General features: G+C 35.5%; 1 protein-coding gene across 9 annotated transcripts in view; it reads left to right on the top strand.

Annotated features, from left to right (window-relative positions):
* The window catches only part of Stxbp5l (syntaxin binding protein 5L), a 257,234-nt gene that overhangs the window by 103,355 nt on the left and 130,843 nt on the right, over window positions 1-23,036 (top strand). For all 9 annotated transcript variants that reach the window (XM_060370356.1, XM_060370363.1, XM_060370360.1 and 6 more), the window contains exons 9-12: window positions 5,710-5,833; window positions 11,081-11,159; window positions 17,708-17,862; window positions 21,821-21,893. In XM_060370356.1, the coding sequence (XP_060226339.1) occupies window positions 5,710-5,833; window positions 11,081-11,159; window positions 17,708-17,862; window positions 21,821-21,893 (431 nt within the window). The remainder of the gene's footprint in view (window positions 1-5,709; window positions 5,834-11,080; window positions 11,160-17,707; window positions 17,863-21,820; window positions 21,894-23,036) is intronic.

Here is a 23,036-nt window from a genome sequence, read left to right as displayed (position 1 = left end):
GGGGTTCTAGGTTATCTCCATGAATGGTTTTTGGTTGGAGTATCAGTCTAAGAAAAGACCCCCTGGGCCCAGGGTTTTTTGTTTGTTTGTTTGTTTGTTTTTTGGTTCTGTTACTCACTTTGTGGAGCTCCTGTCCCCTCCAGGTCTTTCTATCTCTCTCTTCTTTCATAAGATTCCCTGCACTCTGCCCAAAGTTTGGCTATGAGTCTCAGTATCTGCTTTGATACCCTGCTGAATAGAGTCTTTCAGAGGCCCTCTGGGTGGTAGGCTCCTGCCTCTTCCCTGTTTTCTCCCTTTTTTGATGTCTATCCCATTTGTCTTTCTGAATGAGGATTGATGATCTTACCCAGGGTCCTCCTTCTTGCTTAGCTTCTTTAGGTATACAGATTTTAGTATGTTTATCTTATATTGTGTATCTAATATCCATTTATGAGTGAGTATATACTATGTGTGTCTTCCTGATACCTTACTCATGAGCTTTATATTTAGTATCTAGCAATTTAATAGATAAATCTAAAATAAGTATCATCAGAACTGAATTTATAGTTGATTATTTATACCACTTTCTGTGTTCTTTTATTTTCAAGATCAGTTTAGAATGTCCGTAGAAAGGGTGTCATTTAACTCTTCTTTTTTTAATGTATCATATGCAATCGGCTTTCATAGGCCTTTTGAATTTGTCTTTATTATTACTACCATTATCTCATTTACTCTTTGCCATCATTTCTATACGAAATACCTGAGTTGGCCTGACTGGTTCTGGGAGTCTCTTAACATCTACTTTTCTGCACATTCTTCACTAACAAAGATTTTCTTTTAAAAGTACAATCAGATCACATGATTCTGTACATCAGAACCTTCAAATGGCTCTGTGCTTGTTAACAGGATCTGGATATAAAAACTACCAGGGTCAGATAGCAGGAGAGGAGGACTTGCCCTACCAGGGGACTAGGGAAAAGGCATAGGGCGAGAAGAGGGAGGGCAGGACTGGGAGGAGACGAGGGATGGCTGCAGCCAGGATACAAAGTGAATAAACTGTAATAATTAAACATGTAAAGAAAATTAAATTTAAAAAAACTAAAGCTGTGGTGCTTGGATTTTTGTTTTTGTTTGTTTTGTTGTAAGTATAATTCACTGCATCTTGCTAAACAGCACATTTGGAACATGTTATTCATTATCTACTAATGATATAGTCTACTCCTTACCTTAAAGATTTTACTACTGTTATTTGTTTTCTTAATATGAACTCTTTTTATTTTTTTGTTAATTACACTTTATTTACTTTGTATCCCCTCTCTAGTTTCCTCCCTCTGCCCCTCCCAATTCCTCCCTTCCTCTCCTTTCTCCATGCATGCCCCTCCCCAAGACCACTGGTAGGGTTGGGTTTCTTTTCCTTCCTTCTGATCCTAGTCTGTTATGTCTCATCAGGAGTGGCTGCATTGTCTTCCTCTGTGGCCTGGTAAGGCTGCTCCCTTCTTAGGGGGAGGTGATCAAAGAGCAGGCCAATCAGATCATGTCAGAGGCAGTCCCTGTTCCCATTACTATGGAACCCACTTGGACACTGAACTGCCATGGGCTACATCTGTGCAGGGATTCCAGGTTATCTCCCCACATGGTACTTGGTTGGAGTATGAGTCTCAGGAAAGACCCCCAGATACAGAAATTATGGTACATCTATGCAATGGAATAATACTCAACAATGAAAAACAAGGAAATCATGAAATTTGCAGGTAAATGGTGAGAACTGGAAAGGATCACCCTGAGTGAGCTATCCCAGAAGCAGAAAGACACACATGGTATAACTCACGCATATAGACATAATATAGGATAAACCTACTAAAATCTGTACACCTAAAGAAACTAATCAAGAGGGAGGACTGTGGCTAACATGCTCAATACCCATCCTGAAAGGCAAAGAGGATGGACATCAGAAGAAGAAAACAGGAAACAAGTTAGGAATCTCCCACAGAGGACCTCTGAAAGCCTCTGCCCTGCAGACTATCAAAGCAGATGCTGAGACTTATGGCCAAACTTTGGACAGAATGCAGGGAATCTTATGAAAGAAGTGGGAAATAGTAAGATCTGGAGAGGACAGGAGCTCCACAAGGAGAGCAACAAAACCAAAAAATATGAACTCTTTTCTTGTCTCTTTTGTATATCGGAATCCTACTAGTTCCTTAGGCACCAAAAGCTATTTGAACTATCTAAGTGGCCCTTGATAAATAGTCACAGATGAATTGATTTTTTTTGTTTAGAAGTCCAATATTATATATGTAGTTATTATTATTATTTATAATTTATTCACTTCATATCCTGGCTATAGCCCCCTTCCCTCATCTCCTCCCAGATGCATCCTCTCTTCCTCTTCCTTTCCTATCCCTATCCCCTAGTCCATTCAATATTCTATTGAGATATATTTGGCTGGGAAAATGATTTCCAGCTATGTGTTGTAGGCTATGGCTCTACTTCCAGCTTTTGGGAAGGTGAGGCAGAAGGATTATCACAAGTTCAAAGCCAATCTGGTTTACATAGTAAGTTTCAGGCCACCCTAGACTAGAGAGTAGAAATATTCTCAAGAAAGAAAGAAAGAAAAAGGATTTCTTCTATAGTAGCCATGTTGTGTTTTGTTTGTTTGTCTCTTTATATTGATATACCTTTATAATCTCAGAGAAATCTTTCAGTTTGGCATGAGAGAAATATTTAAATCCATGGGAGAACTGCGTATTTCCTTTTATCAGATTGCTATATAGTTTTTAAATTTTTGTTTTTAAAAAGTCACAGTTGACAAAATTTTCCTTAATTCTTTTATGCCCTCTATTTTTTCTTTTATTGGTTGGTTGATATTTGCTTTTTAATAAGCCCCTGTGAAAAGAACGTGATGTAATTAAATAATGAAGTCAAGCACCTGCCATCGGTTCCATTGCCAACTCCTTAGTTACACACAATCCTACATCTTGATCTCTGTCTAAAGCCAGGCTGTGTTTACATGACTGCTCTATTTAATATAATCATACTTCATTTATAGTGGTAGCTGTCTTTTTTTTTTTCCTATCCTCTCTAATGGGTAGGATTTAAAGGGTTAGGATGAAGCTATGGGTCTGGCTGCTTCTTTATCCTTTGCTTTTTGCTCACCAAGTAATTTTAAGAATTTTAAATTGACTGAGGTTCAGGAAAGTTAACAAAGTGTTTGAACTACCAGCAGAAGAGAAAAGAATTAGAGAAGACAGTGAAGAATGTTTTCTCTCTAAATGCCTTTGTTGGAGACTGATTAAGAAAAAAGTTTTTGCCCAAAGTTTGGCTATGAGACTCAGCCTCTACTTTGATAACTTGATCAGTTGAGTCTTTCAGAGGCAGTCTGTGGTAGGCTCTTGTCCTACCTGCTCCCTGTCTTATCACATTTGCCCTTCTGAATGAGGACTGAGCATCTTCCTTAGGGTCTTGTTGTTTAGCTTCTTTAGGACTATAGATTTTTAGTATGTTTATCCTATATTATATGTCTAATAACCACTTATGAGTGAGTATATATCATGTGTGTCTTTCTGATTCTGGTTTACTTCACTCAAGATTATCTTTTCTAGTTCCCACCATTTGCCTGCATATTTCATGATTTCCTTGTTTTTAATAGCTGAATAGTATTCCACTGTGTAAACGTACCACAATTTCTGTATCCATTCCTCCAATGAGGGATATCTAGGTTGTTTTCAGATTCTGGTTATTACAAATAGAGCTGCTATGAACATGGTTGAGCAAATGTCCTTGTTGTATAGTTGAACATATTTTGGATATATGCCTAGGACTGAAATTTTATGAAAGAACGGGGAGATAGAAAGACCTGGAGGGGACAGGAGCTTCAAAAGGAGACCAACAGAGCCAAAAATAACTGGGCTCTTGGGGTCCCTGCAGAGACTGATACCCCAACCAAGGACCATGCATGGAGATAACCTAAAACCCCTGCTCAGATGTAGCCCATAGACTCAGTTTCCAAGTGAGTTCCCTAGTAAGGGGAGCAGGGACTTTCTCTAGCATGAACTCAGTGGCAGGCTCTCTGATCACATCCCCCTGGGGGTCCAGCCTTGCCAGGCCACAGAAGAAGGCAATACAGACAGTCCTGATGAGACCTGATAGGCTAGGATCAGATAGAAGAGGAGGAGGGCCTCCTCTATCACTGGACTAGGGGAGGGGAATAGGAGAAGAGGAAGGGAGATAACCTCTTAGGGGAGGGATTGGGAGGAGACAAGGACAAAGTGAATAAATTGTAATAAATAATTAATAATTTTTTTAAAGAAAAGGTGTACATAGAAATGAAACCCACAAGTCCAGGAATTCATGTTGTTTTTAATGTTCAGTTTAATCTTGGGTTTTGAGGTCAATTTCATATCTTATATCCTTAATGTTTAATGATTAGTCAAGACATAAGTTAGCTGTAACTCTAATACTATCCATATCAGGTGACATTTTCACACTTGGTTACATAAAAAAAATTCAGTTATGTAATTTTATAACCACACGTTTGCCAAAAGTTCTAAAAAATAATTGTGATTAATACTCACCTATATTGGCCTTCACTCTAGTTTCTTTAGGGAGGAAAGATGTTTTTATGCACTTTTCTGATGTTTTTGTCCACTGGTTCTTGTCTCTTTGTATTCAACACAATGGATAAATTGTGGTGATTAATTTATTCACAGAGAATACCAAAGATTTGGAAATGTCATATTAAACACTTACTAATTTAGTAGACTTTTCTTTAAAATCTACTTTATGGAAGATATTCTACTACCACAGGAATTAATACAACTAAAAAAATGAAGTAATTACTGTTAAATATTATCCAATTCAAAACTATTGGATGAACTTGAAAATTTTAAAAATGAAATCTCACTTGCTTTAAATCAATTAGTATAGGATATGTTTGAGGCAGTATTATGGGACAGTTGAGAATGTGTTTTACAAGGAGATTGGCTTTGACTTGTGTGACTTTAATAAGCAAATAGAGGGCTAGAGAGATAGCTCAGAGGTTAAGAGTACTGGCTGTTCTTCCAGAGGTCATGGGTTCAATTCCCAGCAACCACATGATGGCTCACAACCATCTAAAATGAAATCTGGTTCCCCCTTCTGGTGTGCAGGTGTACATGCAAACACACATAAGTGAATAAATAAATCTTAAAAAAAAAAAAAGCAAGTGGCTATATGTCTCTAGGCCAGTTTTACCATATGGAAACTGAAAAATAATAATAAAATAAAAAATAAATTTTATTTATTAAATACTGTATTTTATGCAAAATGTATATAATGGAATCTGTCATATAGAATGCCTTCAGGTGCTAGCTAAATTTTGTTTTAATTATCTACCTTAATTGATACTAAAAAAATTATCTTCTGATAACTATATACTTTTATTTCTATGTAAATAATTTTTCAAACAGAGATGGTAAGATATAGGACAGATATAGGATTTAGAATAAAATGTTGTGGGATCTAAAGTTATTAAAATATTTTCAGAACTGTTTTTATTTAAGAAAATCTGTTTTGATAGCCTTGTGAAGGTTTGTAACAGGTTGAAGCCAAAGACAGCTTAGTCTGGGTCAGAAAAATAATTATTTTAACATGTTATCAGTCTATTAATTTTGTGTAAAAATGTTTTGGAATATATGATGATATAATATATCTGCTTTCTCCCTGTACTTTTTTTTTTTGTTGTTATTTTATCAGGCTATTCATTCAATTGATTGGCATCACGAGGGCAAACAATTCATGTGCAGCCATTCAGATGGTAGCTTGACTTTATGGAACCTGAAAAGCCCGAGTCGCCCTTTCCAGACCACAGTTCCACATGGTAAGTTACACATTTTCAAAGGAAACTATGGAGACTACAGAATTGCCTGTTCACAGCTTAATTCTTCCAGTTTTAGCTTCACTCATGTTGTAGACTGCTAATGGACATCTGTTAGCTCTCCTATAGAGAGTATATGTTAGGTCTGTGTTTCTGCAGTCTTAGGATAATTAGTCTATTAACATTAAATGTAACTACCAACAAGACTAGATTTAGGTCTATGCCTTATTTGTTTTTTGTTGTTTCTACTTTTCTTTGCTTTTCCATTTTTCAAGTTATTTAAATATTGTTAGGAACACATAGTAATTTATTCATAGTCATGTTATCTTCATTTTTATCATTAGTTGCAAGTATCACAATATATTTACTTAACTACTCAGTTTATTTTAGCATTAGCATTTTAACATTTTATATAAAATACAGATATCTTGTAGCCACATAGATCTATTAAACTGCCTTCATTATCCTGTATACTATAATTATATAGGATACACAGATATATTATTATAATTTTTAAATGGTCAAAAGTATAATTAAGAGACAAAATACTATAATTTTATTTATTTGTAAACATTATTTGCATTGCATGTAGGCCTGATGAAATGATTTTATAGAGCTTCTTTTATTTGCAATACCTTTTATCTCCATTCTTGAAGACTGTTTTGCTAGATTTAAATTTATTGACAATGTCAGGCCATGAACTGAGTGTTTGCTATGTGGGAATTTATGTAATGTAACAACTGCTTTACTGATATCCCATCATCTTCTAGTTTCAATATGTTCTAAATGAGAAATCCTCAGTGTTTTGAACTTTTCATCTGCACTATACAATGTGTTTGTTCTTTCTGGTTGTTTTCAGACAACTTTCATATCTTTTATTTGCAGCGACTTAACAATAGTATGCCTGAACTTGTTTTAGTTTTGTCTTTTAATTTTTACTGTTATAAATTTAAGAAGCTTGTTAAGACTTTTAACTTTCACAAAAGTGGGGAACTTTTATGCCATTTATCTTTAATATACTTTCATGTTTGTTTCTCTTTCTGGGATATGGGTCAACTCTTAGAACTTTCGTTTGTGGCACATATATCTGAATCTTTATTTTTGTATTTCTTTTTGGCAATATTTTTATTACAAATTTTAAGCTGATTAGTTCCAACCAATTAACCATCCATTTAACTGCTTTTTGCTTCTGTGTTTTTATTTTATTAAACCTCTAAGATTTTTTTTTAATTTCAGATAGTTTTTCCACTTAATACCTTTTGCTTTTTAAAACTCTTCCAGGAGTTACTTTTGACATTTATTCTGAGCATTTTACCTTCCTTTAATCATTGAGCTTAGGTACAGTCACCTATTAAAACATTTTACACAATGGAATACTACTCAGCAATTAAAAACAAGGAAATCATGAAATTTGCAGGCAAATGTTGGAAACTAGAAAAGATCATCCTGAGTGAGGTATCCCAGAAGCAGAAAGACACTTATGATTTATACTCACTTATATGTGGATATTAGCCATATAATATAGGATAAACATACTAAAATCTACAGTTCTAAAGAAGCTAAACAACAAGGAGGACTCTGGGGAAAATGCCTCATTCAGTAGGGTAAACAGGATAGACATAAGAAGTAGGAAAAGACAGGGAATGGGACAGGAGCCTTCCTCAGGGGACCTCTGAAAGACTCTACCCACCAGGGTATTAAAGGAGATACTGAGACTCAGCCAAACTTTGGGCACAGTGCCAGAATCCTTATAGAAGAAGAGGGAGATAGAGAGACCTGGAGGGGACAGAAACTCCACAAGGAGAACAACAGAGCAAAAATACCTGGGCTGAGGGGATCCTGCAGAGACAGATACTCCACTAAGGACCATGCACGGAGAGGACCTAGACCCCCTGTTCAAAGCCTATTGGCTACTCAGTTCCCAAGTACGTTTCCTAATAAGGGGAATAGGGGCTGTCTCTGACATGAACTCAGTGGCTGGCTCTTTGATCACTTCCCCCTTGGGGGAGAACAGCCTTGCCAGGCCACAGAGGAAGATGTTGCAGCCAGCCTTGATGAGACCTGATAAGCTAGGGTCAGTTAGAAGAGGAGGAGGTCCTTCCCTATCAGGGGACTAGGGGAAGCTCATAGGGAGAAGAAGGAGGGTGGGTGGGACTGGGAGGAGATAAGGGAGGGGGCTGCAAAGGGGATACAAAGTGAATAAATTGTAGTAAATAAATATATAAATAAAATTAAATTAAAAAAAAAAAAAAACCTTTGCTAGCATCATCTGCTTCACCTTGACCTGTATTGACAACAATAGCTCACATTTCCTCCTCCCTCTAAGAGTTTGGTTCTACCTTATTATTTTTTTAATTGGTTACTTAGGATGTATAGTATAAACATCTGTTAAAGATAGCAATGTAAAACTTCATGTCCATGAAGCTACATAATATAAATGTGATATGTCATTTATACTCTAGAATATATTTTATACTCTTGCCCCACTCCTTTATAACCATCTGTCTTCTAAATCTATATGGAAGTACTTCATTGTTTTCTAAGAATCAAATTTTTCTACCATGAATAGATAAACTACAAATCTTTTTATTTTTATTTTTATTTTTTTTATCAGTTACATTTTATTAACTCTGTATCCCAGCCGTGTCCCGATCCCTCATTCCCTCCCAGTCCCTCCCTCCCTCCCTCCCTCATCTCCACCGTGCCCCTTTCCAAGTCCACTGATGGGGGGGACCTCCTCCCCATTCATCTGATACTGTTTTATCAGGTATCTTCAGGACTGGCTGCAAAGCCCTCCTCTGTGACCTAACAGGACTGCTCCTCCCTTCGGGGGTGGGGAGACCAAAGAGCCAGTCAAATAATCAGACAACTATGCTTTTTTTTCTATAATTTTATTTTTCTCATTAGTTACATTTTGTTAATTCTGTATCCCAGCTGTATTTCTCATTCCCTCCCCAATCCCACCCTCCCTCCCTCATCTCCTCCCTGCCCCTTTCCAAATCCACTGATAGGGGAGGACCTCCTCCCCTTTCATATGACTGTTAGGCCACAGAGGAGGACTTTGCAGCCAGTCCTGAAAATCCTGACAAAAGGGAGTCATATGAAAGGGGACAACTATGCTTTAAAAAGAAATGCACTCTTGTGGGAGAAGGTGTTGGTTTGTTTGGTTATTTTGTTTTCTGAGACAGGCTAACCTAAAATTAGGAGTCTTCCTGCCTCCATCTCTCAGATGCTGTCATTACAGATATGAGCCACCATGCCCAGCCTTTTTTTAAAAAAATTGTAGTAAAATACATAAAGTATACAATTCATTACCTTAACTACTTACAGACTTTTTATAGATAAATATGGTCAGATGATTAAGTTTCAGTAAAAGAAAGACAAGATTATGCTACAGCTTGTCAAACACATTTGGATTTTTTTATTAATTGGTCATTTAAATTACCAAGAAAATCTTAAATTTTATAAAACGGAGTAGTAAAGCATTTTTAGTTGGCAGTGAAATAAAATATAGTTAACTTAAGTAAATGTTATAAGGAACTGTATACAAACTTTATATGTGTACTTAAAAATAACATTTAAAGAAGAAATTGGAACAAAATTGTATAATATATAAAATACTATGTACTCAAACTAGGAAATTCATTAAAGATAATTATTAGAGGAAAACTTGTAACTTTTAATATTTTTTGTACTAAAATATTTTGGAAAAACCTAAAGAGAAATATTTATTCAAACTCTAAAAATAATAACCCAACAAAACAAAAAAATTATAATAGAATAAAATAACAAGGAAGAATCAAATCACACATATATCATAGAAGTTAATGGTAGTAAAAACAAAACCATAGAAGAAAAAATAAAACAGACATTGTTATAATGAAATTATGAAATAAGTAAAGACAACAGACATTGTCTTTAGCTAAGCTAATCAATGCATAGAACAAAAAGTTTGAAATGAGAAATTACATAGGAAAATGCAGAAATTAAAAGTGCAAAGACAAAATCCCCTCAAATTCATATTGTGTACAATTCTACATATAGGATTAATAAAATGGATGAAAAAGATACCTCCAAGGGAAACACAAAATAATGAAATTTTGTCCAGTATTGTCTTTACAAGTCCAAACCCACATGTGTGGTCCCTTTAAGCCTGAACATTAATTTTACATTAATTAAATTACTTTACATTAATTTTACATTGAACGTTAATTGTGCATTACAACCTGAGTTCAATGCCTGAGACCTACATGGTGAAAAGAGAGTTGATCATTCTCTGATCTCTGTATGTGTACTAGCACATATGTGTCCCCTCTACACACAGTAAATCAATCATCAACCAATCAATCATCAATCATTCAATCCAAAACATTTTAAAATTATATTGAATGATTTTGTAAGTCCATTGTATGCTTTACATCACAAGACTTTCTGCAATATGAAAGTTTGTTTCTATTGCAGATAAAATATTGAACATGATATAGATCTTATTCTTTTTCTTGTTTTTTTATTCTTGAGGAGGGAAGGGAAACAGAATCTTATGTAACCTATGCTGGATTTAAACTCTAAAGTCTTCTGCCTCAGCCTCCTGACTGTTAGAATAACAGTTATAAATAATAGATTTTAATAATAATATATTTCTTTATGCATGTATGTGTCGTCAGTCCTAAAGTTTATTTTATGAACATAAGTAACTGAAATAACTTTGAAGGAAACTGCATTTTTTGCATATTTAAAAAAATGCAAAGCAGCAAAAGCTGAATACTTTCATAAGCAATTTAATTCATTATATAACATTCCCTTGTTATGATTTTACAGTTTATGAGTTTAGTAAAATATTAGAATGCAAAAATTTATATCAAGTTCAGGTACTTTTGTTGTACTTTGCATTAACTCATAAAAGTCACCAGTTTAATAATATAGTATATCTAAAGTAATAAAATTATTCCAAATTTGTCATGAAGGAAATATAAAATATTACTTGTGCTATTCTCTTATGAAATCTACAATTAAAACTGTGCTTGAATCTTTGGGTTCAGTTGCATTTATATTACCTGTTAAAGTATAAGCTGCTCAAGAATTATTATTGCAGTGCAGAAAGCTACATGAATCATCCCTAGAGGCTTGTAGATTTCTTTTTTAAAATTATATTATTATTATTCCATGTTTATATTTCTTAATTGAAATTTTAAAAATTCTCATGGATCAATATAACTTAAATTAGATTTAATGCTTTTTTTCTTTCATTAGGAAAAAGTCAAAGAGAAGGACGAAAGTCTGAGTCTTGTAAACCAATTCTTAAAGTAGAGTACAAAACCTGCAGGAACAGGTATGTGGTGCTTTGTGAATACTCATCTATCTAAGGGATAGGAGAAGGAAAGCAGATAATTTTTAGCAATAGGTTATATTTTTATAAACTTATAAATGATTAATTCTCTAAATAAATAACATCATTTGTTGATTATGAATTTTGAAAATAACAATTCATTTTAATTATATTTATATTAGCATCATATGTATTAATTCTAATAATTGAGGACTCTTGGGCTGTTTATAATACTGGTAGCATATTTATTAAGCTATATCTATACATCTGGTGCTATTTCTTATGAGATATAGCCAGATCTCTCCAAACTTAGTATCTGACATTCTGAAATTGGAAAGTTAACCTTTAGTTGGAGTTATAAAAGTTATGTATATTGTCATAATGGAAAAATCCTAAATTTTGAGATGTATAAGATAAAAATAACATTTAATACATTTTTATTATATTTATAGTCACTATACTCAGTACTTTTGCATAGCTTCTTTAATTTACATTAATCATTAATGAAAAATTTGCCAACCAAATGGGCATAATAAACTTTGCCTGAACATTGTCATTGTCATCATCATCATCATTATTAAGCGTGTGTGCGTGTTACTTGTGTGTATTTGGAAGTGCATGTTACAGAGCTCGTGTGGAGGTCAGAGGACAGCTTTATGGAATCAGTTCTCTTTTGCACCTTTAGGTGGGTTCCAGAGATCTACCTTAGGTGCCAGGCTGGGCAGCAAGTGCCTTGACCTGCTGAGCCATCTTCTCAGTCCATAAACATTATAACTGTAAACTGAAAAATCCTACTTTATGTTAGTTACCTGCTTACACTGGAATGCAATGCTTTCTTGTCATCATGGATACAATTACTTTTGTTAAAACTTCCTCTTCTAAAGATTTAATAGGAGAAAATCATGGCAAATTATCAATATCTCTTTAGCAGGCCAGTTTATTATAGTATAACTAAAGTAATAAAATATTTCAAATTTAAACATTGTGAATGGAAACAAAATCTTACATAATTCTTCTCTTCTTAAAATGCTATTTATAACTAAAACTTTTCTTTTTCTTTGGGTTCAGTAGTATTAATATCACCTGTTTACAGGGCAAATTCTAAGTATCATTGGGGCTCAAGAAATTAAAAGATCATCCTGATTGAGCTATCCCAGAAGCAGAAAGATGCATACGGTATACACTCACTCATATAGACATATAATATAGGATAAACCTACTAAAATCTGTACACCTAAAGAAACTAATCAAGAGGGAGGACTCTTGATAAAATGCTCAATTCCTATCCAGAAAGGCAAAGAGGATGGACATGAGAAGAAGGAGAAAAGAGGGAACAAGTCAGGAGCCTGACACAGAGGACCTCTGAAAGGCTCTGCCCTGCAGACTATCAATGCAGATGCTGAGACTTATGGGCAACCTTTGGGCAGAGTGCAGGGAATCTTATGAAAGAAGTGGGAAATAGTAAGATCTGGAGAGGACAGGAACTCCACAAGGAGAATAACAGAACCAAAAATCTGAGCACAGGGGTCTTTCCTGAGACTGATACTCCAACCAAGGCCTATGCATGGAGATAACTTAAGACCCCTGCACAGATGTAGCCCATGGCAGTTCAATATCCAAGTGGGTTCCATTGTAATAGGAACAGGGACTGTCTCTGACATGAACTGATTGGCCTGCTCTTTAATTACCTCCCCCTGAGGGGGAAGCAGCATTACCAGGCCACAGAAGAAGACAATGCAGCCATTCCTGATGAGACCTAATTGACTAGGGTCAGAAGGAAGGAAAGAAGACCTCCCCTATCAGTGGACTTGGGGAGGGGCATGCATGCAGAGGGTGGAGGAAAGAAGGGATTGGGACAGGAGGAGGGAGGGAACCACACGGGGGATACAAAGTGAGTAAAGTATAATTAATAAAGAATTGAAAAAGTAATTATATTAATCATTCCAAGCAACTTACAGGTTTATTTTGGTTTTCCTTTTAACTTATATAATTTTTTAAAGGAATAATTTTCCTACTTCAGTGTTGGTCTCTCCTAAGGACTTTTAATAACATTCATTGAATTATCAAGTCGTGTTCAGCCTTTTCTATAGATTGCAAATCTTGAAAATAAAATAACAAAATGAGAACAGTTTCATGGGAAGCCTGAGAGACTTTTCCCATGATAAATTGTATGATCTGTGAACTTTATGGCTTCTATTTTGTTACAAAGGTGTCATTTTGAAAATGTACTCCTATGGAATGCTCCACAATATTCAGCTTGCTTCAGTTGGTTTTAGCTATGTATCACACACTGTGTAATTTTATTTGTGTGCTAAGAAAATTAAAAAAGGAATTACTACCAGTGTTTGAATTTGTTAGGCTCTAGAGCAAAGATCAGGATGAAAAGCAGTGTTTTTTTTTTTGTTTTGTGTTTTAAATAGCACGAAAAGTAGTTCTATAGAAGTCTGCCTTAGGGACATAGAAAGAAGACAAAAGTATAATTGGGTTGTAAATATTATCAAATTTATATCTATCAGATTTTGGGCAATTAAAATTTTTAAAGAAAAAAATAAAAACAAGAAAAGGAGCATCCAGTGCAGCCTCCAGGGCAATGGAGAGGAGAGCCATCAAGATAGGGATCAGGAAAATTCTTTGGGGAAGAAAATTTCTGACTTAAAGGATGAGAGTAAAAATGCTCCTTCAGGACTCGGGACTTAGATAAAGCAGTGTACAGTCTTCGTTAGTACCACTGACTTTGCAGTAGCATGGCTACGAGAGTTTTAATTTTACCATAATCTCTAGTTCCATCACCAGTAAGGCCTGACTTATTATACTGCTTATTTAAACTCCATGAAATAATGCATAAAACTTAGATTATCGTGACTAAGAGGACACACGCTCAGTTTCTTAATAAATCAAATCACTGCTGTTATTATTATCATTAGAACCATGGCGTTCTATATTATTAGAAGTATTTGAGTAAAAGATTTTGGCTTTGAGATCTTTCCACCTGCTCCCCATCTACCAGACTCACTTGGGTCACAGACAGAGAACCCAGAAGAGACAGCCAACCTAGCAGAAGTGAACTGGGTGTGGAACCCAAGCCCCATTGTCTCCTATCCTGAGGAGACCTGTGTGGCACCGGAAGAGCTTTCAGCTTGGAGAACTTCCCACCTGTTCCCCATCTGCCTGGCCCACCTGGTCACAGTGAACCCATACCAGGCCAGCTCACTACACAGTCAACGAGATGGCGAGAGTCCAGTGACAGAACACAAGCAACGATGTCAGGGCCATATGACACCACTGGGGACTAGCTGTTCCGTCATAGCAAGCCCTGGAGATACTATCACACCTGAAGCGAGTAAAGGATTTCAAATGTGAGGTTATGAAAATGCTAGAGGCCTTAAACTATGAAAATAAAGTTCTCAAAGTAGCACAGGAAAAGAGTCAAACAGGTGAAAGAACTGAACAAATCTCTTAAGGAAATTAAAGAAATACAGGAAACTACAAACAGGAGAAGGAAATGAGTAAAACTGTTCAAGACCTAAAAATGGAAATAGACTCAATAGAGAAAACAGAATCAGAGACAATTCTGGAGATGGAAAACTTAGGGAAGAGGACGGGAACTACAGACACAAGCATCACCAACATATTAAAGAGAAGGAAGAGAGAATCTCATGGGTAGAAGATACGATTGAAAAACTGATATATCAGTCAAAGACAATGTTAAATCTAAAAAGCTCCTGATACAGAACATCCAGGAAATCTGGGGCATATGAAAAGACCAACCCTAAGAATAATAGGAATAGAAGACTCTCAGCTCCCAGGTTTAGAAAATAGTTTCAACAAAATTTTAGAAGAAAACTACCCAACCTAAAGAAGGAGAGGCCTATAAACATACAAGAAGTTTACAGAACAAACAGATTGGACCAGAAAAGACCACCCCACCACATAATTAAAACACTAAATGTACAGAACAAAGAGAGAATATTAAAATCTGCAAGGGAAAAGGGCCAAGTCACATATATAGGTAAACCTATCAGAATTACACTTGACTTCTCATCAGAAAATCAAAAAGGCAGAAGGGCCTGGACAGATATCCTACAGACACTAAGAGACCACAGATGTCAGCTCCGACTGCTGTACCCAGCAAAAAATTTAATCACCATAGAGGGAGTAACTGAGAGCAGTACCTCCAGATCCACAGGCATCAGGCAAGAGAAAGACGCCGGGCCTGAAGTGGGCTTTTGGAAACTCAAAGCCCACCCCCGTGACACACTTCTCTAGCAAGGACACACCTCCTAATCTTCCAATCCTCAAACAGTTCCACTTCCTGCTGACTAATCTGACTAACATTCAAATATGTGATCCTATAAGGGACATCTTCATTCAAGCCACCATAGAACCTTAGAATTAAAATGATTTTAATTTTTGACAAGTTTTGACAAGTAGAATAATTATGAAAACTAGGTAAAACAGGCCAATTTGGGGGCTATGATGGATGGCTCAGCTATTAAGAGCACTTACTGCTCTCGCAGAGGACCTAAATTTGGTTCCCAGCATGCACAATTGTCTGTTATTCCCGTTTCATCTTTGGTCTCTACACAATACACACAAACTCATGCAAACACATTCAAGACACACACATTTTCTTTTAATTAAAAACCAAACCCCTGACCCATGTATACCTACATTCACTACTTAAAAATAAGTCTTATTGTATGTACTTAAGGTTTACAATGTTCTGTTATCAGATAGATGGAAGCATACTTCAAACGGTAGGAAATACGCCTTCTATTACAAGATTAGTGGGTTCTTACTTTGTCAAATCACTCATTCTAAGCCATTCACTCAAATCCCCAATGGAGGACTCAGAAAACAGAATTTTTTTTTCTTTCTTTTTTGCTTGATTTGTTTATAATTCAAATAATTGTGTAAAAATAAGAAAAATGAGAATTGGTATTTTTTATGTAAATGTGATAGAAATATTAAAGCTTATGTTTTTGTTCTTCACTCAGCATAAAATTAACAAATGATTGCATAATGTAAAATGGAAAAGAGAAGGAGTTGTAGTGACTTACAGAGGACAGGACACTTCTTAGCTTAGCAGAGAAAGCAGAGTGGGCTACTGAGAAAAGGACACTTTCCAAGGACTCTGGTGAAAAGAGCCTTTAGTTACTTATAAAATGTATTTGGAGAGAGATACTTTCAACTGGGTATTTACTAGCAGAAAACACTTCTTTATTAACATAAAGATAAGCATTGAGTTTAGAGAAGAAAAATGAAAAGTTGTGAAACTATAGACAGCTATAGTATTTATAATTGAAGGATGCTTCATTGAGTTAGTCACTTTGTGTTATTTTAATATCAATCTGTAATAAATATCTTAAAGTAGAAAGAACTATTTGGCTTTAGGTTGCAGAAGGCTGTTTGTCCTTGGCTGACCACACTATTTTAGTCTTGTGTCAAGGCACATTAAAACCATCACAGTAGAAAGGCACACACAGTAAAGTAGCTTACGTTATGTCAGCCGAGAAGCAGACTGAGCAAGAGGAAGCCTATGCCAGCACCCTTTCTTAGGCTTCTGTTCCCCTGGAACCCCAGACTGTGGAACAACATGCCGACATTCAGCTCAGGTCTTCCCTCACTGCCTGTAGTTGCTTTCCACATGGCAGTTGTCTCTGTAAATGCCTTATAAGCTGCAGTACATTCGTAACCCAAACAGTCTCGATCCAAACAAGCCGGATTGAATAAGCCACATTTTACTACTTATTCATATCTTGAAAAGTAATATGTGTGTGTGTGTTTGTGTGTGTGGTGTGTGAACAATTAAAGAGGCCATAATTTGAGAGCAAAGTAGAGTACATGGAAGTGGCTGGAGGGGCAAAAGGAAATGATATAATTATATTTTAATTTAAAAAATAAAAAGTATTAAAGTAATAAAATAAAATTTTTATGTAAAATTACTTGAGCCAGATAGAATTTGCTGGACATGCATAAAATTAAGTAGAAGATATTTCTCTGATAAATTACTGTTCACCTACATACTATTTTTCTATCTTCTCATAAACCTCTTAACTACCCAAACTTTCTTATCTAGAATTTTCATGTTCTCATCTACCATTCTGAGATTTTTCACTGTTACATTTCATTTTGTATTAAAATTTGCCTCTCTTTTTATCTTAGATATTTGGGTTCCAAATATCTACTCATTAATTGAATAACATAAACTAATGTTCTAATGGTAGTAATATAGAATTTGGTATCTAAATAAATTTGTGCATATATGTCTCTCAAAGAGTGAGTTAGTACGTCCACTTCCCTCCATTTTGTCTTTTCCCCATGCCACCAAGTATTTTTAGGCTTACCCATTAGTTACTCTAATAGCTAAAATGTAGATCCAGAAAAGGGAAGATGGTAAAGTAGTCAATTGTTAGTTGATAAACAGAGTTGGAAAGGCCATTTGCATTGTAGATAATTTCCTCAGAATCTCTGATTGAAATATTTAAGTTTTGACTCTGTGTTATCTTAAGGAACATAGTCTCATGACCCGTTTTTTTCCCCCTGTGTAGTGAACCGTTTATAATATTCTCTGGTGGGCTGTCATATGACAAAGCTTGCAGAAGACCAAGTTTAACCATCATGCATGGAAAAGCAATTACAGTACTTGAGATGGATCACCCCATTGTCGAATTTCTCACTTTATGTGAAACACCTTATCCAAACGGTAAGTGGATAAAATGAAACATCGAAGTTTTAGAAAGAAAAAATCGTTTTTGAAATGACAAGTTCCTAATGAAATTAAGGTTCAATATTTTCAGTTTTGGCAGCAGACCCCCCTGCGGCGCAACACTGAGCTACAGTTGCTGGCGCAGGCTCTGCAATTGTACCTTCTTGGCAGACTGGAAGTAAGACAGATGTAGCGCAGCAGTGCTGGCGTTTCAGGTTCCAACGCCAGGTAAGTGCTTTGAACTTTGATAAGGATGGTGGAAGCTGAGCTGGGAGGGTCCGATAGGGGTCCAGGGTGAAATCACTTGGGGAAACTGAGGTCTCCTAATAGTCTCTCCTAGACCAGCTCCACCCATCCCATCCCAATGCCAATCAAAGTTAAAGCACTTACCTGATATCAGTGATCTGGAACTCTGGTGGTGCTGCACCTCTTTCTCATCTGGCTTTGCTTCAGATGCAGCTGCAGCACAGCTGATTACTCTAGGATTGCTGATGTGTGGTTAGTGATTTATTTTAATCTGGAGACTAGTCATAAGACCATCAGGAGGGGACATGCGTGTGTATGTTTATCATCTTGAATAAAGATACAAAACGTTTTGTAGATATAAAAACTAGTCTAAACTCATACAAAAATAAAATCTAACGGTGATAAAATATTTTAAAGAAATCTAAAATGGATAAAATATAAACCAGACGTAAGAATTTATGATCAAAACAATATTAATACACATTACGACATTTTCAGAACGGGACTTGTAGATGTAAGGCAAAGACTATTGGACTTGGGACAGAATATTTGGATTTATGACTTACTCTGGCATTTATTAGCTACTAAGTAAGATACTTACATGCTTTATCATGTATAGAAAGGGAATAATTTTGCCCCAATATGATTAGTATAAAGGCAAATGAACATATCTTGTTAACTATGAAAATATGTATGTTGTGTTTCATTGTTAAATATATTGATTTCCTTTAAATTATTTAGCTTTCTATTTAAAATATGTAATGAATAACAATCAATGTAGTACTTTATTTCCACAGTTACTAGAGACTAATAACTTGCCTTTTTAATTAATTGGCGTATATGTTGTTGTGGCCTTATACATGGACTTAGTAAACTTACAGAAATATGAGCACAATCTTTACATAAATTGCACAAAGTCTGATTGGGTCAATGAAACAACTATGATTTGTTGAATTGAAATATGCATGATTATAATGTTGAGTTACATGATTCATCGTATAAGTAATCCATCATTCTATAGCTGGTTAAATGACTGAAATATTCATGTAAAGCCTTGTTAAGAAATAGGATTGAAGCAGACCTAATTGAGAATATGGAGTAAAGGTTTTATAAATTGTGGGATTTGGTAAGATCAATTTAGAAGAAAACATGTAAGCTTTTTGGAGTTGTTCAGGGAGATATAGAAGAACTTTGAGGAGATACTAAGATGAAAGAAAGCATTAGTCTCAGTAGGGTTTGTCCAAGTAATATGTCGGTTTCAAGGAGACTCAAAATCCAAATTACAGCAAAGACATTTGTAAATGATACATATTTAATGTAACTGGTGTGCTGTTTCACTCATGTATTCTCAAAATTGGGTAGACTGAGGCGGAGGATTGCCATCAGTGTAAGGGCAGCCTTAAACAGTGAGTTTTAGTGCAGCTTGTGCGATAGTGTGTGCAAGACTTTTTTCAAAATAATCAAAAATGAAACAAACCATTACCACTGCATGCTTTCTCTTGCCCTCCCGAGTCATGCAGCACTACTCACCTTTTAATTATTCTCTTCAGATGCATTTTTACTTAAGTATACATTATCTTGTTTTTTTCTACATATGACAGAATATTCACTGTCTGATACCATCTTGTTAATATATTTTAATTATTCTGTATTAGATATAGAGAATTTCAGTCTTCTCTACAGCTACATAATGATAAATGTCATTCCCAGGCTAAATGAAGTTACTCATAATTTTAATACTTATGATACCTTTATGACATCTGATGATTTAACTCATTCTCATAAAACTCAAATGCTTTAACACTGTAAATTGGATCATCACCTAGAGTAATGACTATAATCAGAGCTTGCCAGTTCACATCTATATTTAGTTGGCCAGATATCTTTAAACATCTCAAATGATCATTTCTTTTCAGAATAATGATTATATTAGAATTTACACCCTTTAGTGGTAGGAACAAAGGTCAAAAGGTGAGACACACAAACCTAAAAAGATAATATAGCTGCTATCTATTAACTATAAATTTCATCATTTGTTTTTTATATAACTTCTGCAACAGTTTAAGGTAGTTACAATTGGGCCATTTTAGTGGAAAAGGAACTTCAAATCAAGGAATGTAACTAAAAAAAAAAAAAAAAACTTTTAGTAAATGATAGGCAAAGGATTGAACTGAACATTGATTCCTAAACAGTTCTTGAGTAGTTGTTAAAATACACAAAAGATTTCTATAAGGGTGAAATTTGTGCTGCCAGTTTTTATTTGTTCAGGAACAACAATGACTTTTGACAGATTTAACCATCTAAAATTTATCTAGGACTTTCGTTCACACATGATAGTGACCTAGCTATTTTATCTTCTAACACTTCATATAAACTTAGTCAATGGTGTTTCTAAGGAGATCTGACAAAGAAAATAAGCAGTTACACAGAACCCTACTGTTCTTCAAACCCAAACCCAAATTGTATTAAAGCAATGCTGAGAAACTTCAAATAGCTCTAGGGATAAGGAATGGGAAAGTCTCAGCATGACAATAGTGTGGCCATCAAACTGTAGTTCTGATGAGTGCTGAGTGATTTACACTTTCAGGATGATACTTTCCAAACTAGCCAGTAGGAGCTGCTGGTATAATGAAAATGAGATGGCTGTTAGAGTTTAAAGTCCTAGGTTGAAATTTCAGCATAACCATTGGCTAATATTTCTATGCCTCATTGGACTTGCTTTCTTAACACTGTGGAAAAAAATAACACTCTGCAGCTACTGAGAATCAAAGACCATGCATATAAAATGTTTTTTTTTTTTTTCACGCACAGTTTTCTTAAGCTGAGAACACCTCTTTCACTGTGGCTTTTGCTGTTAGTTGTTTATTGTAAATGGAAAACAATGCATTCTTTGGCTCCTAACTAAATCACTACTCCCAGTCCAAACACAAGTTTCATTATATATTATTGCCTTTATTTTCTCATAGCTCATAGTCGCTCCTGAATCCTTATTTCTTCACTTGTTCACAGCTTGGAAATAACCCCAGAACTGAAACTCCACAAGAAAGATTTTTTTTTGTCAGATTTATTTCCCCTATAGCCTGTGGTTTTTGAGACAGTTTCTGAAATATAACGGAAGAGAAACGGAAAGGAAAGAGACAATAGAAAGCCTGTTGGATTTTGGAAACTTGAAAATCTTAGGTTACCTCACACTGCTTACTTTTTGAAGGCTTGTACCACGGGAAGTAATCTCCAAGAATACACTAAACCATATTGACTTGAAGAACTAGCTATGAGAGGTTTACGGTCAAGTGAGGCGATCATGTACCATACCCCAGAGAAGCGGGCTAGTACAGTCTCAGTGTGTCTCCTCATAGGCATGGTAATATCTAAAACACTGAGGTCGTGAGCACGATAGTGATCGTAAGGTTGAGGTGACACTCTCGCTCTCCTCTAACAGCCCAGGATTACCATTGCTCCATGATTGTTGAAACATATTTGGCTGTGTCCTATACATATGATCATTTTTCCTAGTTCTCTTAGAGATACTAACATTACATTGATCAACTACAACATGTTTTATTAAAGTGTTCTTTGTCACTTTAGCTCATAATTTGGTTTTCTCATTATTTAAATAATATCTCTCTATGAGATAAAGGAAATACAGTGTCGCTGGTTTAAATGAAAAATGCGTTATGGAAACTTTTCATTTTTCTTCTTTTTGTTGTAGAATTTCAAGAACCCTATGCTGTTGCTGTGCTTCTAGAGAAAGATCTCATCGTAGTTGATCTGACACAGACCAAGTAAGTTTTTCAGAGTGGCACCAACTACTTTTAAGTTCTGTTCAATACAATAAAAATGCAGGAGCTCATTTTAGATAATTGCCACTGGAATTCTCTAGATATTAACTTTCCCTTTTGTGAAAACTGTTTTTCGCTAAAGTTACAGAAATGCAATTCAGTTACATGATGAAAAGCGAGCCATGAGAGTTTGGGTAACAAGAAAATTGCCAGTCATCTTAAAAGCAGCATGGATGTTTGGACCCCCAGAACACAAGGAATCACAATTTTTGCCTTTGCCTTAAACAAAAGCAATTGTTACAAAAATATGTACAGAGTAACAGCTGGCCATCTGTTAGTCTATTGACTGAAGGAAAACGGATAAAAGAAAATCACACACGGTGAAACTATTTGAGACTACGGTAGCAAACAGTCCAGAAGCCTGGGATTTTTAGGGACAGAAAATGGAATCTATCTTTCAGTCCTGTTTTTAAAATGAGGGAAATATATAACAAAAAATGAAGGGAATCTGTTTTCATTCCTGAGACATAGCAGGAGGACAAGGTCCATCAATTTCAAGTCTACTTTTACAGTCAATATAAAGGAGTAGAATATACCGCCATAACAGCAGCACCTTTAATATTTTCATGTCATGTGATTCTTTCTCTGTTCTCTGCTTCTCTCTCTCTGCTTCTCTCTCTCCATATGATACCTTCCTCCCCTTTTATGATCCATTTCTAGGTTCATCAGACACGCATACACTTATTTAACTCTAGACTTGATATATAAGAGAAAATATGCAGTATTTGTCTTTCTAAGTTTGGCTTACTATGCTTAATATAATGATTGCCACAGCCTTTCATTTTCTTGCAAATGTCATGATTTCATTTTTCTTTAAGACAACAAAATTCTAATTTGTATAGATATTGTATTTGTTCATCTATGCGACTACTGAATTAGAACTACCCATTGGAACCTGGTGGAATTGTCAATGGGCACATAAAAAACAATGGTTCCCCCCTTTCCCTAAATTGATCAGTCACAAATAGTCCAGTTGGGAAGAACAGAGCCTCCTAAGACCCTCCTCTAGCCATACTAGACTGTTCACAGTTCCTTTCTTGTGCATACTCAGTGAAGTTATCCTGGGGAGCTTTCAGTCTGTGGTTG

The sequence above is a fragment of the Meriones unguiculatus genome, chromosome 17 (assembly GCF_030254825.1).
Source record: "Meriones unguiculatus strain TT.TT164.6M chromosome 17, Bangor_MerUng_6.1, whole genome shotgun sequence".
In the NCBI taxonomy this organism is placed as follows: Eukaryota; Metazoa; Chordata; class Mammalia; order Rodentia; family Muridae; genus Meriones; species Meriones unguiculatus.
This window is presented reverse-complemented; position numbering and strand designations above follow the sequence as displayed.